Source organism: Lutjanus erythropterus, chromosome 22 (assembly GCF_056507025.1).
Source record: "Lutjanus erythropterus isolate fLutEry1 chromosome 22, fLutEry1.hap2, whole genome shotgun sequence".
In the NCBI taxonomy this organism is placed as follows: Eukaryota; Metazoa; Chordata; class Actinopteri; order Lutjaniformes; family Lutjanidae; genus Lutjanus; species Lutjanus erythropterus.
Genome location: NC_139338.1, coordinates 10,886,482 through 10,902,137, shown reverse-complemented (window position 1 = coordinate 10,902,137; position 15,656 = coordinate 10,886,482). Strand labels below are relative to the sequence as shown.

At 39.0% G+C, this 15,656-nt stretch overlaps 1 protein-coding gene across 1 annotated transcript; it reads left to right on the top strand.

The window, feature by feature from the left end:
* Positions 1-145: 145 nt before the first annotated feature.
* alg10 (ALG10 alpha-1,2-mannosyltransferase) lies at positions 146-3,260 on the top strand. The gene is made up of 3 exons (XM_084710873.1): positions 146-545; positions 1,581-1,778; positions 1,862-3,260. The coding sequence occupies exons 1-3, from the start codon at positions 381-383 to the stop codon at positions 2,921-2,923; spliced, it is 1,425 nt and encodes a 474-aa protein (XP_084566999.1). The 5' UTR covers positions 146-380; the 3' UTR covers positions 2,924-3,260.
* The last annotated feature ends 12,396 nt before the right edge of the window (positions 3,261-15,656 follow it).

Below are 15,656 nucleotides of genomic sequence, written 5' to 3'. Positions count from 1 at the left end.
GAAAGTTCCTATTTAGAACAACAGTACCACAAAAGCAATAAAACGATATATTAAAGTATTAAATTTTATAAATTATCACATGTATAATTATGGTTATTATTATAAGATATAAATGTGGTCCTAAACTAGCCACCTCAATCCAGGAACTAATATACATACATGAGTTTCCGTCCCGAGCGTGTTTCTGAGGCGGACTGCCAGCTGTCAAATCTAAAAACTCTTCCGTTTATCTGAACTGGACAGAGTGCAATCAGTTTCCCTTTGAATTGTGATTTTACAGTGGTTTTAATACCCGAACCTGATCGTTATGCGGTCAACACAACATTTTTACCGCTAGCTTTAATGTACTTTTACTTTTACATCGGATTTCATCATCAAACATGGAGAAATTTGAAGGCTACATCTTCACTGCTCTCTGCAGCACCAACTTTCTGATCTCCTGCCTGCTGTTCTCCAGAGTCACCCGGGAGCAGAGGGAGCCCTACATGGACGAGATTTTTCACGTCCCACAAGCTCAGAAATACTGCCATGGAAAATTCAACGAGGTAAAAAAGGGCGATCTGAAAGTGGCCGTGCCATGAAAGCGAGTCTCTCATTGTCGTTTAGCGGATTAAGGTTAGCTAACAGCAGAGCTTTTGTCTGTTAAAATGATGTGGCAGCCTGGAGACCTTTTAATCTCCATGTCGGATATATAGAATGGCATTAATGGAGATGTGTCTTCCTTAAAGTACGGTAGGATATATGCAGGTTAGCTTTATGGTAGGAAGGTTGGGATTAAAGGAGCATCACCATCCTTTATTTTTCACATTTTAAGTCAGTCACTATCATGAATTGATGTTTTATTTAAAAAAAAATACTAATAAATAGTTGTAATTATTATTATTAATTTCGTTATTTTATGTTTTATTTTATATATAAAAAAGACTTCTAACTACCTTTCGGGTTTGCATTAAATTATAAATACTAGTACAATAAATACTGAAAATCTAACAAAAATCAATATGTATTAAGAAGATGTGTTACATGTAATGTAATATATTTATTTGCATATAATATTAAGTATCAGAGCTAGAGTTGCCACAATTAGTCCATTAATCCATATTAATCGATCAAAAGAAAATTAATTGCCAGCCATTGTGATAACCGATTAATAATTTTAGTCATTTTTCAAGCAAAAATTTCAAGCACTTCCTGGTTCCAGCTTTTTATTTTGTTAAAGATAATCAATAATGAAAATAATCATGAGTTTCAGCCCCAGACAGTGTGTTTCATAACAAAATTTGAAGCGCCCCTCCACAGGATTTAACATTTGTTTTTTTTTCAAAGTCCAAGGTGTTGTTTTTAAATGTTTTTTTAATCATTCCAAACCCCAAATATATTCAGTTTAATATGACGATAAACTGCTTTTATTCTTATGTTACTGCAATTTTCGAGAGATCTCTGGCACAAAGGTTTCCTCTTATATGAATGAAGTTCTGTCTAATCGTCACAAGCTGAGTATCACTGAACAAGTCGAGTAAAGTTGTCTTCACGTAAAATTGCTGGAGTGCCCCTTTAACATGTTTTTGATCGTTGTGCAGTGGGACCCGATGATCACCACACTCCCAGGCCTTTACCTTGTCTCTGTGGGAGTCATCAAGCCTGTGGTGTGGCTCGCTGACCTGACAGGCGCTGTGGTGTGCTCCACTGCCATGCTGCGCTTCATCAACCTGCTCTTCAACTGCGGCAACCTTTACCTGCTCTACCTGCTCGTCTGCAAGCTGCACTTGAGGGAGAAGGTATGACGGCCTGATGAAGATGATTATACATGATCATGTTTCTCATTTTCTTGCCTTCTAATGTCTTGTTTCCTCTCTTTCAGACACGAACAACCTCACGCCGTGTCCTCTCCGCGCTTTCTCTGTCCACCTTCCCCGTGCTCTACTTCTTCAACTTCCTCTACTACACTGACGCCGGATCTACTTTCTTCATCCTCTTCACATACCTCATGACGCTCTACGGCTGCCACAAGGCCTCTGCGTTCCTCGGCGTCTGCTCCATTCTCTTCCGGCAGACCAACATCATCTGGGTGGCCTTCTGCGCGGGCACGCTGGTGGCTGCCAAAATGGACGAGGCGTGGAGGGTGGAGCACGCAAAAAAGAGGGACGAGAAGTCTCCTCCGTCGCAGGTGCCTCTGTCCTTCAGCGGAGCAAAGAAGGTGGCGCTTTTCACGCTGGAGTTCCTCACCTCGCCCAGTCACGTGAAGGCAGTGCTGCTGGTGGCGTGGCCTTACGCAGTGGTCGGTGTGGGTTTCCTGGTGTTCGTGGTGCTGAATGATGGGATAGTGGTGGGTGACAGGACGAGCCACGAGGCCTGCCTCAACTTCCCTCAACTCTTCTATTTCTTCTCCTTCACCCTCTTCTTCTCACTCCCCGTCTCGCTGTGCTACCATCGCGTTCTTCGCTTCCTCCAGGCACTGAAAAAGCAGCCATTATTCTTCCTCTTCGTCACCGGCGTCTCTTTGCTCCTTGTGTGGAAGTTCACCTTCGTCCATAAGTACCTCCTGGCAGATAACCGCCACTTTCCCTTCTATGTGTGGAAGAGGATCTTCCAGAGGCACGAGCTGGTGCGCTTCCTCCTCGTTCCTGCGTACGTGTTTGCAGGGTGGAATTTTCTGGACTCCTTCAGGTCACGGTCGCTGTTCTGGAGTTTGGCGTTCCTGGCTTGCCTTCTGGCCGCCACCGTGCCCCAGAAGCTGCTGGAGTTCAGGTACTTCATCGTCCCGTACCTGATGTACCGCCTGCACATGCCTCTCCCCTCGCTGCCCAGACTCATCATAGAGTTTCTGCTGTACACGGCGGTCAATGCCGCCACGCTTTACATCTTCATCACGAAGACATTCCACTGGCCGGACAGCGAGGCCACACAGAGGTTCATGTGGTGAACAAAATCTGGTATCAGGAGACTGAAAACAGAATGTCAGTGTCAGGAGACCTACAGCACATGAGACAGCTCAGAAATCAAAGACAAGCCTCTCAGTAATGGACAAAAACGGCTCATATTGTCTCCATTTTTGTACAGTGTTCACAGATGCAGTTCAGTATAGTTTAGAGGGACTGGCAGCCTGTTTACACCTGGTATTAACAAGCGTTTTAGGTGATCTGATCATAAATAGACAGCTCAGTTCACAGCAATACGACACAATAAACTGACAAAAGCGCGAATGATTAAGGATTTGGTGTAGCTGTTCCCCAAAGTTTATCAAAATTGCAGGGTTTTTTTTTTTTATTTTTTTAGGGGAGTCTGGGGATATTATTGTGGTTACAAGTTCATAGGTGAAATCAGATGAAACAAACATTGTGATCACAAACATCTGCTGTTTATCTTGGCAGGTAAGAGAACCCAAACACATAAGCTGCATTGCAATAAATCAAACCAGACAGCTGGTTTGTGTGTATTTACAGGACGTCAGTGGAGTAGGTGTTACTTCAGTGCATTCACACTTGTATTTAAAGCTGTCAACTTGTGATCAGATCAGCTAAGACACATTTTAATACCAGGTGTAAACAGGCTCTCATACTGCGAGCTTTAATGTGACAGGTGGCAGTGAAAAACCCTTTATTTTTATTATTGTTGAGGGTTTGTAGGGTTTTGTTGTGTTGTGGCTACAAACCCTGCGGAGTGGCTGTACATTTACTGTCGGTTCTCAATTACATGAAAATGTTAAAGAGGATTTTGTAAAAATTAAATGGTACAGTGGTGGTATCAATGTTCAGTGTAAAATTCTTGGCACTGGTCTGAATTCTATTGGTCTTTTTGATGACAGTTTACTGTATATAAAAGTTGTTTCTACTGTACATAAACAATCTTTGGTTGAAGTGTTGATCCTTCTCTAGGGTGGAAAAATAATAACGTAGTTCTGATGTTTTCTGCAGGTTTATAAGGCTCTGTGTGGTTTTCTTATGGTAAACTGTTTTGTACTATAAATGTAAAGACTGTGTGCAGGTCAATGACTCGATTGTCTGTGAAATAACTGTTGACTTGAGCTGTGAATACGATTTAAGTAAGAGACCAAAAATGACAGCCATATTGTAAACTTCAGAATTTGTATTATTGTATGGGATGTTTTTGTAATGACAGAGATTTTTTTGCTTTTTCATGGACACATTTGACCCTCAGACAACTTTGTAATTAAGGGACTAAATTGAAGATATACATAGCCATAAAGATCCACTGGAAGTGATTCAGAAATGTGTCATTCTTTGTTAATTTAGATGTTTTTGTTTGTCATTATTTTTTTCTTTTTCTTTTTGTTGCACTTTGTGGTTTAGTTGTAATAGATGAAGTAATCTTGCCTCCTGTATGTTCTCCCTTTCTATTTGCTATTTTCATTGTGCCTGATGTGTGTGTTCATTTGACAATTTTTATTTTTCTATCTGGATACCTAAAATTTAATTAGGAAGTTGATCCCAACAGGACCTGATTGCAGGTTTCTTTCCAGTTTGACTTCAGGAATTTCCGTTAAATTTTAATGTGACTGAGAAGTCCCTTTTCCCTGGCTTCAGTCTGTTACTGTGTCTGTGTTTACTGATTTGTTCTGTGCTCATGTTCCTTCCAGCTGTTTGCTGCTCCCCTGCTGATGCAATCTTGTGTTAACTTTTGAATAAAATGATTCATGCAACATCAAGTCTCAGGTTTATTTAAGTGAATATATGATATGTACAACAAGATAAAAGAAGCAAAATAAAATGATATGATGAGGCTTTAGGAGACTTGGATTACTCCAGACGAGCAGTATGAAGTCATTTTATGTTTTTTCTTTTTTTTTCTTTTTTTTTTTGGGGGGGGGGGGTTCCATTTGAAAACAGGTCACCATTCACTTCAGTTATTTGGGAGATGCTGCACTGCTTTTTTCCTGTGTAAAAAACTAAAACTGACCTTCAACTGACATGAGGGTGAGCAGATAATGACTGACTTTAAATTTTTTTCTATTAGATAAGACAGATGCGTTGCAGAGTAAACCAAAAAGTTGCAGAAGGACTCCCTTACCGTCTAACTTACAATATATCATTTATTTGTCATTTTTGTTTGCGTTTCAGTACCAGACCTTCATCAGGCAAGGTCTAATACTCAAACTGGACCTAGAAATTCTTTTTGTTTTGTTTTGTTTTCTTTATTTTATTTGGATTTGGTTGCATCTCCAGTACAAATAATCTGTTGCAAGTACAAATCAAGATTTCACTTAAGTAAAAGCACAAAAGTTAACAGATTATTAACAGAAAATATTTAAAGTATTAAAGTAAAAGTATTTAATGGGCAGAGTGGTCTCTTTCATAGAGTTTTATTATATAAAGCATATTATTGGAATATTATAACTGATGCTTAAACACCTAAGCAGCATTTTAATGTTAGAGCAGGTGGAGGTGGATCATATTTGAACTACTATAATATTTAATTACTCATGTAATTTCAGTTCAGTCTATAGCACATTACCACATTTAATCTTAATCTGTAAAGTAACTAGTAATCATAGGTGTAAGATAAATGAAGTGGAGTAAAAAGTAAAACATTTCCCTCTGAAATGTAGTTAAGAAGAAGTAGAAATAGAATAAAATCTAAATACTCAAGTAAAGGTACCTCAAAGGCACCTCAGGAATTTGGCTCAATATTCTGAGGATAATGAGGGGATTTTTGGATATCTGCTGTTGTATACAGATGTGTCTAACCTACACATCTGGAGTCTAACCCAACAGATCAGCCAGAGTCAGTCACTAGGAGGAGCTCTAGGACAAAGCTACATATTGCTCCGAACAGAGCAAGTACTTAAACATGAATCAAACTGGTTATAAATTCAACACTGTACCTATTAAATGATGCTTTTACAGCTGAGCAACACGAAGCTGTGTCAAAGCAAAGTTAAAAAGCAAAATGATTAGTGTGGAGCCAGCCTTGAAGGCAGGTTTATTTCCATCCTGTTGAAATTATCAGCTACTTTCAACTCTTAAAAAAACAAACCAGAGCTTTCAGATGAAATGAAATTACAGCCAGACAAAGACGAACAAAGCAGAAGAAAGTCGGGCAGCCGAATCTGATCAGCAGGATCTGACAGTCTACAGTATGTAACAGTGATAGATAATAAAACTGATCGATTGCTCTGTTGCTCATAGTCTTTTTTTTTTTTTTTTTAGAGTTGCTGTCTATGTGCAAGAAAAAAGAAAACACAAGACACGATGATTGCTCTCCATCTAACCCATTTCACCACTACTTTCTAATTACATCGAGCGGTGTGGGGCCAACTCACAGGAGAGACTTTAATAAAAATCAAACTGGGATGATTAAACAAATGTTGATTACAGTATTCAGACACTAAGCTGGTGTGAAGGAGATACAGCCTGTGCTGCTGGATCAGGGTGGGAACTGCTCAGAACATACAATATGTCATTTTTTGTATTCTGAATCTCTTTCCCTCTTTGCTTTCTTATTGATTTTGACTTTGGGGATGATGAAAGTACAGATGAGTCTTTTCTCACCACTGATGTCTGGCATTCTGAAAATTACAGCCTCAGAGATTTGTTTTATTTTGTGATGCAGTTGTAGTTTGCCCTTGGCTCGTGTCACTCAGAAAGTGATTAATCACTTATTGTAGCCTGTTTTGAGGAAATTTGGTCAAATGTTACCAAAGTTACAAAACACTTGATAAGGAACATCTTTAAAGCAACACTTTTAAGGAATCAAAAATATATTTGTATGAAGTGGCTGAAGTGATGTGTCGTTTTCATGTTTTATTGACAGCAGAGCTGACAGTCAAAAGTTGCTTTCTTTTCATATTCAAGTTACATTTCTCATCAGTTTTCGACTCTTCACATCAACATCCAGGTCATGATTAGAGCAGGGAAACTCAGACTTTTCTGAAAGCTCACACAGCTCACGTCAACCAAGTCCATCGATCAGTGTGAATAAATCCTAATTCTCTACCTTCAATCCCATTATCATAAAAGTAGCATCAATCTCTGAGCCAATCAGCTGTCGTCTGATAAAAGATTTCTCCTCTGGAGGCAACAGTGCAGCCAGCGGATATCTGCACCAAGACTTAATTTTCTGTTGTTTACGGTCCGATTAGCAACATTAGTCCACTTAGCATGATAGCAATGTAATCTCTAGGAACAGATATCAGCAAACAAATGCAGGTACTTTCTAAAAAAGCCAGTAAAAAGCTGAATTGTTGTTAAATGATAGCCAATGAGGTCCAAGTTTGTATTTCAGCCAATGTAACATTTACATTTCTCAACCAATTTCAATGAGTCATGTTTTATTCAAGTTTATTATCTGCATGGAGGAGGGAAACATAAACTTTATGGTGCTTTTTATCCAGAAAAAACGCTGCTTGTAAGCTGACTTGTATTTGTTTACAGGCCAGTCTTGACCTGTCCAATATGGCGGTGATGCTGACACACAATCCAAAGGTTAATGCAACATGTGTTTACCTGCAGACAAACCAAAAGCCCACTTAAACACGACTGAGCTACAAAAGAAAACCAGAACTCCTCCAATACCAAAAAACAGAGGAAGGACCACATTATTAAAGGAGCATGCAAAAATGAGTATGGCAGTTCAAATAGGAAGTTGGAGCCACCAACTGTATATTAAATAGATTGTAATTCTGTTTAATATATGATCTATGGTTGAAGCAATTTGTTTCCCCCTGCCCCCTCCTCCGCAGACTCGGGTAGAGCTCTGCAGGCTGCAGGAGTTCTGCAGGAGCGCAGGATGAGCGCAACATCGTAAACTGACAATAACAAGCGACGGCAAATAATACAGTGTAAGTTTACAACAGTCAGCTCTCTGTCAATGTAAAGTTAAGCCTGTTATCCTGAAAACAAAAGCCCGCTGCTCCAAAAATACTCACTCTGGGCTTTGAATTAGCTGATGGACTGTATGACTGCATGCCAGACTCCTTTAACATAATGCTCAATTTACCCATTATAAACATCTACGCCTTTTACAAGATCAGTAATCATTTCTTACAACTCATAAACAGACACTACACATTAATAACAGTTTATCAGGCCCAGAGTGGAAACATCAAAGGGGGTCATTGTGGCTTTAGTGTTGATGTCAGAGAAATAAGTATTTCACCTTGAAATCTGATAATATATCACGGTCATTTTATAATTTATTACAGTAAATATACTACAGTTTTCTCCGTTAATAGTTTTCTCAGTAATAAATAAATAATAAGTGTTGTACTAATTACATGTCACAAAAAAGTTAAGTTTGCTCCTGCTCAGAATACATGACATGTTTTCTGTTCCTTTGCCCTTTCTCTCCTGCACACTGTCTCTCCATGCACATACAGTGTACACACACACACACACACACACACACACACACACACACACACACACACACACACACACACACACACACACACACACACACACACACACACACACACGGACAGAACTGCATTACACCAAAGCACCTTTGTGTTTTTCATGTTTTTTTTTTTTTTCCTCGACTTTAACTTGTGCAAACATCAGCGGCTCTGAGCAATTAATTTGAAGTGCAGCTTCAAGAACGAGTCATTTGTTTTCTGGAGCCAAAGGTGAGGACAACACAGCACCCAAAGTCACTGAGATTGATTTGTTTTTAAAACGCGATCGGAGTTACTTAATCATTCACAGAGGTTACATAAAAGTTGTAAGAGTGGAAAATAATTAGGATGAGAGAAAGATGGGGGAGGACGGGATGAGGAGGAGGAGAAGGAGGGAGAGAAAACAGGTTTACAGGTATGATCTGACAGCACAGTAAGAATCTCATTACAGGAGAGATGACTGTAATTACTGCAGCTGTGGTTCAGCTTAAGAAAATAGATTAGACAGACTATTCCACAGTGTTTCTGTGTTTGTGTTACTTCTATCATGTAATGTAACTATTTTCCAGTATATGCAAGTCCACACCTACGGCAGGTGTTGTGTGTCCCACCAAAAGATGATAAATTAATATGAATATAGACAGTTTGATACAAACAGACCCCAAACTGTTTACTGTGCAACAAGACTGGCATTAATCTATATTTTTCTTACTAATAATAAATCCCGTGAAAACAAACAAAAAAACAATAATGCATCAGTTAGTCTGTCTCTCAATAATTATCTGTAGCACTCAGCCATAAGCTCATTTGTTTCTACTGAAAACGATCATTAAAACTGACTCAGTAATTTGCCAACACAGCTGGGTGCTGTAGTTTTTCTTTTTAACAAACATTATTTAGTAACTGGTGCTTTGGAGGGGACCATTTTCAATAACTATAATTAATACACATTTGAATATCAACACTTATCCTTTAAAGCAGTCCAGTTCATTTTTCACAGTGTTTTGTAATTGCTGATTTTCTATTTATCTGGTTGTTAATTAAAGTACTGAGAAGCTTCAGAAGATCACAAAGGTGCAAAGAAGTCAGAAGTGTAAAGTGTCAGAAATGGAACAGATGCAGTGCACATAATATGATCAGAACCACTGTATATATATTAAAAAAAAGTGATAACTTGTGCAGCGTGACAGCACAAAGCTCACTGGAGCACGTTTTGGGAAACATCTAAATCAGAAATTATGGGGAAAAAGGGGTGAAGCTGATTGGGTCCACAAAGTTTCCTGGCTCCAAGCAGACTGCAGTGATCATGCTGTGTGTGATTTGCTGTATTTGTGTGAGTAAGAGGACGGATAGAGAGCTGAACATTGTGATGTCACAGTGAGGTTGACCTTTAACCTTTTGGATATAAAACTTTATCAACTCATCAGATTATCCTCTTAGATCTTTGTGTGTAATTTTGTCACAATTAATTCTTGAGTTATGGCCAAAAAAATGTGTTTTGTGAGGTCACCGTGACCACCAGAATCTAGTCACTTCACTCAAGTGAACATTTGTGCCAAGTTTCAAGAACTTCTCTGCAGGAGTTCTTGAGATGTTACGTTCACAAGAATGAGGTGACCAGAAAACATCGTGCCTGTGGCTGTTTCTGTCTTTCAGAAGATCTGCCAAAAATTCTGAATCACGGAGGTCCTTCAACATACAATCATGAATGTGCACCAGAAAAATCAGGCTGATCGGTCCAGTAGCATTAGAGATCAGCTCTAGACAAGCTTCAGGTTTGTTGATCACTCACGCGCACAGTCACACATGCACACACGCAAGCGATGGCATGCTTGTGCCTGGCGTGAATAATAAAAAAGAAAATATAGTCAACAAATATGATAAAAATGTAAATATGTCTCTCTTTCTGCCCGTAAATGTCATGGAAACAGACCCAACCAAGGTCAGGTGGCCTGCATATCATTTAGATTCTCTTTTCATTCTGATTTAGAAATCGGTCCTCAGTAGAGCAATTATTTAAGACGGACTTCTGGAGACGAGGGAGACGGCCCTGACTTCCACAAGAACTTTTACATTTACTTTAGCATTTTAATTCACTGATGCATCCCCATAAACCAGTAAAGGCTTTCACCAGATGGAAACCAGCATCACAAAGTGGAAAGTTCACACCATGTTAGAAAAAATAGATTTGGTGAAAGCAGACTTTTACTTGATGATTTCTCAGTCCAAAATGAGCCTTTGATGGACAGAATGTCTTAAATATCCAGGGACAGGTGTGGAGTGTGTTAACAGTGCAGTCATTTGAAAACACTGATTTTGGTTTGGTGCATCAAATTGTCCAAATTTGCAGGAAAATTACAGAAAAAAAGATGGAGAATGGGGCATATTTCCTAAAAGATACTGTATATGTTTTGCGTAAACATGAAGGAGACGATGGAACTCTTAGCTCCAAACATCAGGTAAAATCAAACCAGGTCACGTTCCTCTGTGTTGTTTTGACTGTGACAGTGAAGTGAACAATGTCTCAATGTTTCTGAAACAGTCAAAATATAAATGAGAAATTCAGCTGGATGAAGACTTATGGGAAATATGCAACATGATTGCACAAAAGCACAATAGCATTTGCAGCTCCCCAATGTGTGTGTGTGCTGTATTTCTTCAGAAAAAACCCTGACTGTCGCTGAACCATCTCCCTCACTTTCAGTTTATTCGTTGCTGGCTGGAGAAGCAGTATGCCGCCTTTAATTGTCAGTGACATTATTTCAAAGGGAAGGCACATGCCATTCCTGATAATTATTATCACCCCTACAGTGGGTGGTTACAACAGGGACCTTTTCATTTCCCACTCTGCCTCCTCGGCTGGGAGCTCGGGGGTCCTCTGAGTTAGAGCTCAGAATAAATGTCTCTTTACTAAGTTAATAAGAAGTCATGATCATCTCAAGGTTTCTTTTAAGGTTTTAGAAAAAGCTCTTTAAATTCTGTTAATGAATTGTTGCACTGCAAAAAATCATCTATAAATAAGCTAAATTTATCAGCTGGTACAAACAGTTTGATCCCCTAGTTTGAGTAAGCTAAATTCTCTTGATGTGATTTCTTGATACTAGCATAAAAATGTGGCTGCTGTGAAAATGATTTGACTTTAAGACTTGAAAGTCACATAAGGAACACCTGAAGGTGAGGACGACAACAAAGGTATGCCAAACACCTTATAGAGTTTGATGTGTCAGCAAACATTTAGTATTAGCATTCAAATAAAGTCCAGTATTCATTACTTTTAGCTCTATTTTGGTCTGCACCAACTCCTGAGGTAAAAATCTGGCTCTTTAGATACAAAATGCTCCACTATGTTCACCAGCTAGTTGCTAATTTTGCCTGACAGCCAGACAGGTAGCATACAGCGGGTTTATCATTGCTTTTACACTGCCGTGTCAGAAACATGGGTACTGGAAACTGCACTGATGAGAGCGGAGAGACTGGACCAAAACAGGAAAGATGCAGGCCATAAAATCACACCAGTGAGCCGAAAGATGCTAATATGTGTCACAGAGGTGAGGGGAGCTGCAGAGTCTGAATTCTCTGTGGGTTCATCAATACGATCAGATACAGTTTTGTTTTCCATTGCGCAAATAAAAATAGATATGTTGTTTCAATAACTTTCTATAATGAAGTGTCATTTTGAGTTTGACCATCACGTAATCCACTTTTCAGATTTGTTTTTTGTCATCTTTAACTGGAAAATACTGTAGATTGAATGTCAAAACAAGAAAAAAGTAAAGTCAGAGCCAGTTTAATAGTTTAATTAGAATTTTGTTATGAAATTAGAAAAATTCAAGTCCAAGATTTTATATCCAAAAATTATCCTACTTACTCAGATATGTATTTTGCAGTGAAGAGTCTTTTAGATAAAATAAAAACATTTGCTTTTCTTAATCGCCTATTTTTACTCTTCGTCTTGAAATAAACAAACCTGTCTGCTGTGATAGTGCGTGTGTGACAGTCACATTAACCACGTTTCAGATTTGTATCTTGTCATCTCTAAATGGAAAACAGATTGAAAAAAAAATCCGAAAAAAGCAAAAGCTAAATCAGGACCAGTTTAAATGTTTACTGAAAATTGCTCTTGGCAATAATATATTGAAATAAGAAAAAAAGATTTAACCATCCTTAAGATAGTGTTACTTTTGTGAGTTACCTATTTTCACAGGGCATACAGCCCAGTATCACTTTGTGAAATAGTCATGATATGTAATCTAATAAAGATTAAGGATGTAGTTACTTAAACCCAAATCTCAGTCTTTTCTGAAACCTAACCAAGTGGTTTTGGTGCCTAAATCTGCCTAAAACCTTTATTTATTACTGCTAACATGAGATGCAGAATGAGAATGGCTGTGAATAATTAATTAGTTTGAAAGTTGGCATGAAAAAATTGAAAATTCACATCAAATAGATACTGTGTGTGATACTGTTTGCAAGTGACCTCAGTAGTGGTAGTTGTGACTTACTGCAATCTCTCAGTAAGCACTTGTTGAATTTTTCCTCATTCTTACTGTATTTATTTCCTTGTTCTCTCTGGGAGTCCGATAGGAACAACGCATACTAAAGCACAGTGTGTGTGAGTGCAAGTGTATGGAGTCAGCAGAGCGGCAGTGATGTCATCGCTGTCAGATGATCTTCCAACTCCGCCGACATTCTCGACCCCGTCACTGTACATCAGTCAGCTTCCTACACACACACGTCCACATGTCAACACACATACGTGTACTCACGTCCACATGTACGGGGGAGAAACTCGCACAGACAAACACAATGCAACAGAAAATTCTTCACTGACCCATTACCTTCTCCTTATCACACACACACACACACACACTCAAAAACTTACAAGGCTCCCAGCACCCCATGCATCTGCTACCTCGCTGCATAATGCATTGCCAGCCGAGGTGGAAACACACACAGTTAGAGCCACACGGAAACGTTCAGCTGTGATGCATAATATATCAAGCCAGGTTAGAGGGAACAAGTGGCCTCGCATGTGCTGCTAATTGAGACAAAGGCAAGCTTTCTCTGTGTGTGTGTGTGTGTGTGTGTGTGTGTGGCATCTACTGATTAAACTAAGAGCAGCAAGCACAATAAAAAAACATTAGTCAACTGAGAGGCCAAGTTGGTGTTTTGTCTCACTTAACCCTGCTGGTGTTGGTGTTTGTGGACTGTAATGAAGAAGCACGGTGTTGCAGCTCCTTCCCTGTGTGCTTCATCTGATTTGTTTCAAATGAGCGGGAATGAACGAGAGCCCCAGCATTTATTTCTTAAAGAGACCTAATTTCTGCTTCACCCCCATTATCCTGAGATCACGACTTAATTATGCCATAATCTAGAGGTATCAAACTAAATTATCTCATTCTCTGATCATGATTCAAAATCTAATTATTGATATAAATGTTTTCTAGAGCTTGTGACTTAATTAGACTACAGTTGGTTCCTGGATCACACCTTGAACAAAGCAAACACAGAGCAGGGATGTGAAGAAACAGATGGAGAAGCAGACGGCGCTGTACAGTATGTTACCATGACACTCAAACGCTTTTGAAGGCGTTTCAAAATAACTTTATTCTCTTACAGCCTTACAGTAGCAACGGTGGTGGGATTTCTTAAATTACCTGTTTAAGATATGAATAAATCAAGAGGCAGGACAATAACCAGAATAAGGTCCTGTCCACACACTTTTCTATGCATTTTGACCTATGCATGAAAACTGCACTTTCTAAAAATGATGAGGCTATAAAGTCCACCTCTATTCATGTTTTAAACCATATAAAATGTTCTGCAAGAAGTAATAAAGTCTTTTTTTAAAAATAAGTTTTTAAAAAAGTTAAAATGGTTTAACATACGGTTCTGCACCTTGCCTTCATTAACTATTCAAGGTTATGAATGTGGTCATGAGGTCATGTCTCCTGTTGGCTGGGCTTGCTGCTAATGATACTTATAGTCCCAACCTCGATTAACAGGATTGGTTCCTTAGCTTTATGACATCAAACACCCAGCCTGACTGAATCAGTTGTTTTGAGTCTGCTCTTACTCACTGCAGTTTCACAGCAAGAACTGTTCAGAAATGGTGTTTGCTGCTTATTTCACTCCTGATGTGTCTTGTTACACATGAAAAACACCACACGGACATGTGAATAAGGTTGAGAACATGATTTTTCACTAAAAAACAGTTTTTGGCTTGTTACGTCACATTATGCACTGCTGTCTCCTTTATATGATGTTGACACTGTTGTTTGTTTACATGAGGGGCAATTTTGTGGAATGGAGGAATGGCAAGAAAACTTTTGAATGTCCAGATTGGCCTCGATCAACCTTGTTGAAAGACTACGCCCGCATTTGGAAGGAGCAACAATGAAACTGAAGGCGCCAGTGGATAGACGGTTATTACCTGATCTGGAAAACCACTAATGCATTTGGAAAGGGTAAGACAAAAAACAATGCTGTTGAAAATGTGTGAATAAAAAACTTTATGCAGGACAGCAGTCATGTTTCCCTGCACCTTCATTACAATCTGCTTCTTGAGAGATTTTTTTCCGGGTGTTAAAAAATACAACTGGGTTGTATGTAGGATCCAGAGCTACCCAAAGACAGGGACTAAAGACAGAATATCTAAACAGCTGCTCCTTGCGTGTGGTCAGTCTTAAATGAGCCCAAAAAGTGCTATAATAAAGTTGAGCACTGAGTTCCACATTGCACACACCTCTGCCTTTGATAAAAATAGAAATCTCACTTTAACATTGCATATGCTGTAAGAAAAAACACTTTACAGCACAATATTGTCTTTAAAAGCTACATAATGTACCTGAACACACCAGCTTCGTGCCATCTCTTAGCACCTTTAAGAAAACAATTACAGCACATGGGAAAATGTTCTATTTATATCAGAATGGTGGGAGTTCAGTGGGCAAACATGTGTTTTGCTTTATTAACGGCACACAGTAATTATTATGCAACCTGCCCACATTCATATTACCTCGCATGCTGTCTGCAAAAGTTTGACGGTGTTGTTGGGGGACATATGTGACTTTGAGAGGTGTCCTGTCGTCGCCTTCCAGCTCAAAAAAATGCAACTCTGCAGCCAGTGTTGCACCAACCACCTGAGTTTCTGCCTTTTTTTTTTTTTTTTTAATTTCTGCAGAATATTCAAATGAGATCCAACTTTAGCTCCGTCTCTGTGGCGGGTTGCTAAGCTACAGACAGTGTCAGGAAGTGACAAGTGAACATAATTACAAGCCTGGTTGACAGACACCGACCACAG

What these genes read in the sequence shown, in the direction of transcription:
- alg10 (XM_084710873.1), top strand. Translation starts at nt 381, where the DNA reads ATGGAGAAATTTGAAGGCTACATCTTCACTGCTCTCTGCAGCACCAAC. An exon ending in GCCATGGAAAATTCAACGAG is followed by an intron (nt 546 to 1,580) that starts GTAAAAAAGGGC and finishes ATCGTTGTGCAG; the next exon opens with TGGGACCCGATGATCACCAC. An exon ending in AGCTGCACTTGAGGGAGAAG is followed by an intron (nt 1,779 to 1,861) that starts GTATGACGGCCT and finishes CCTCTCTTTCAG; the next exon opens with ACACGAACAACCTCACGCCG.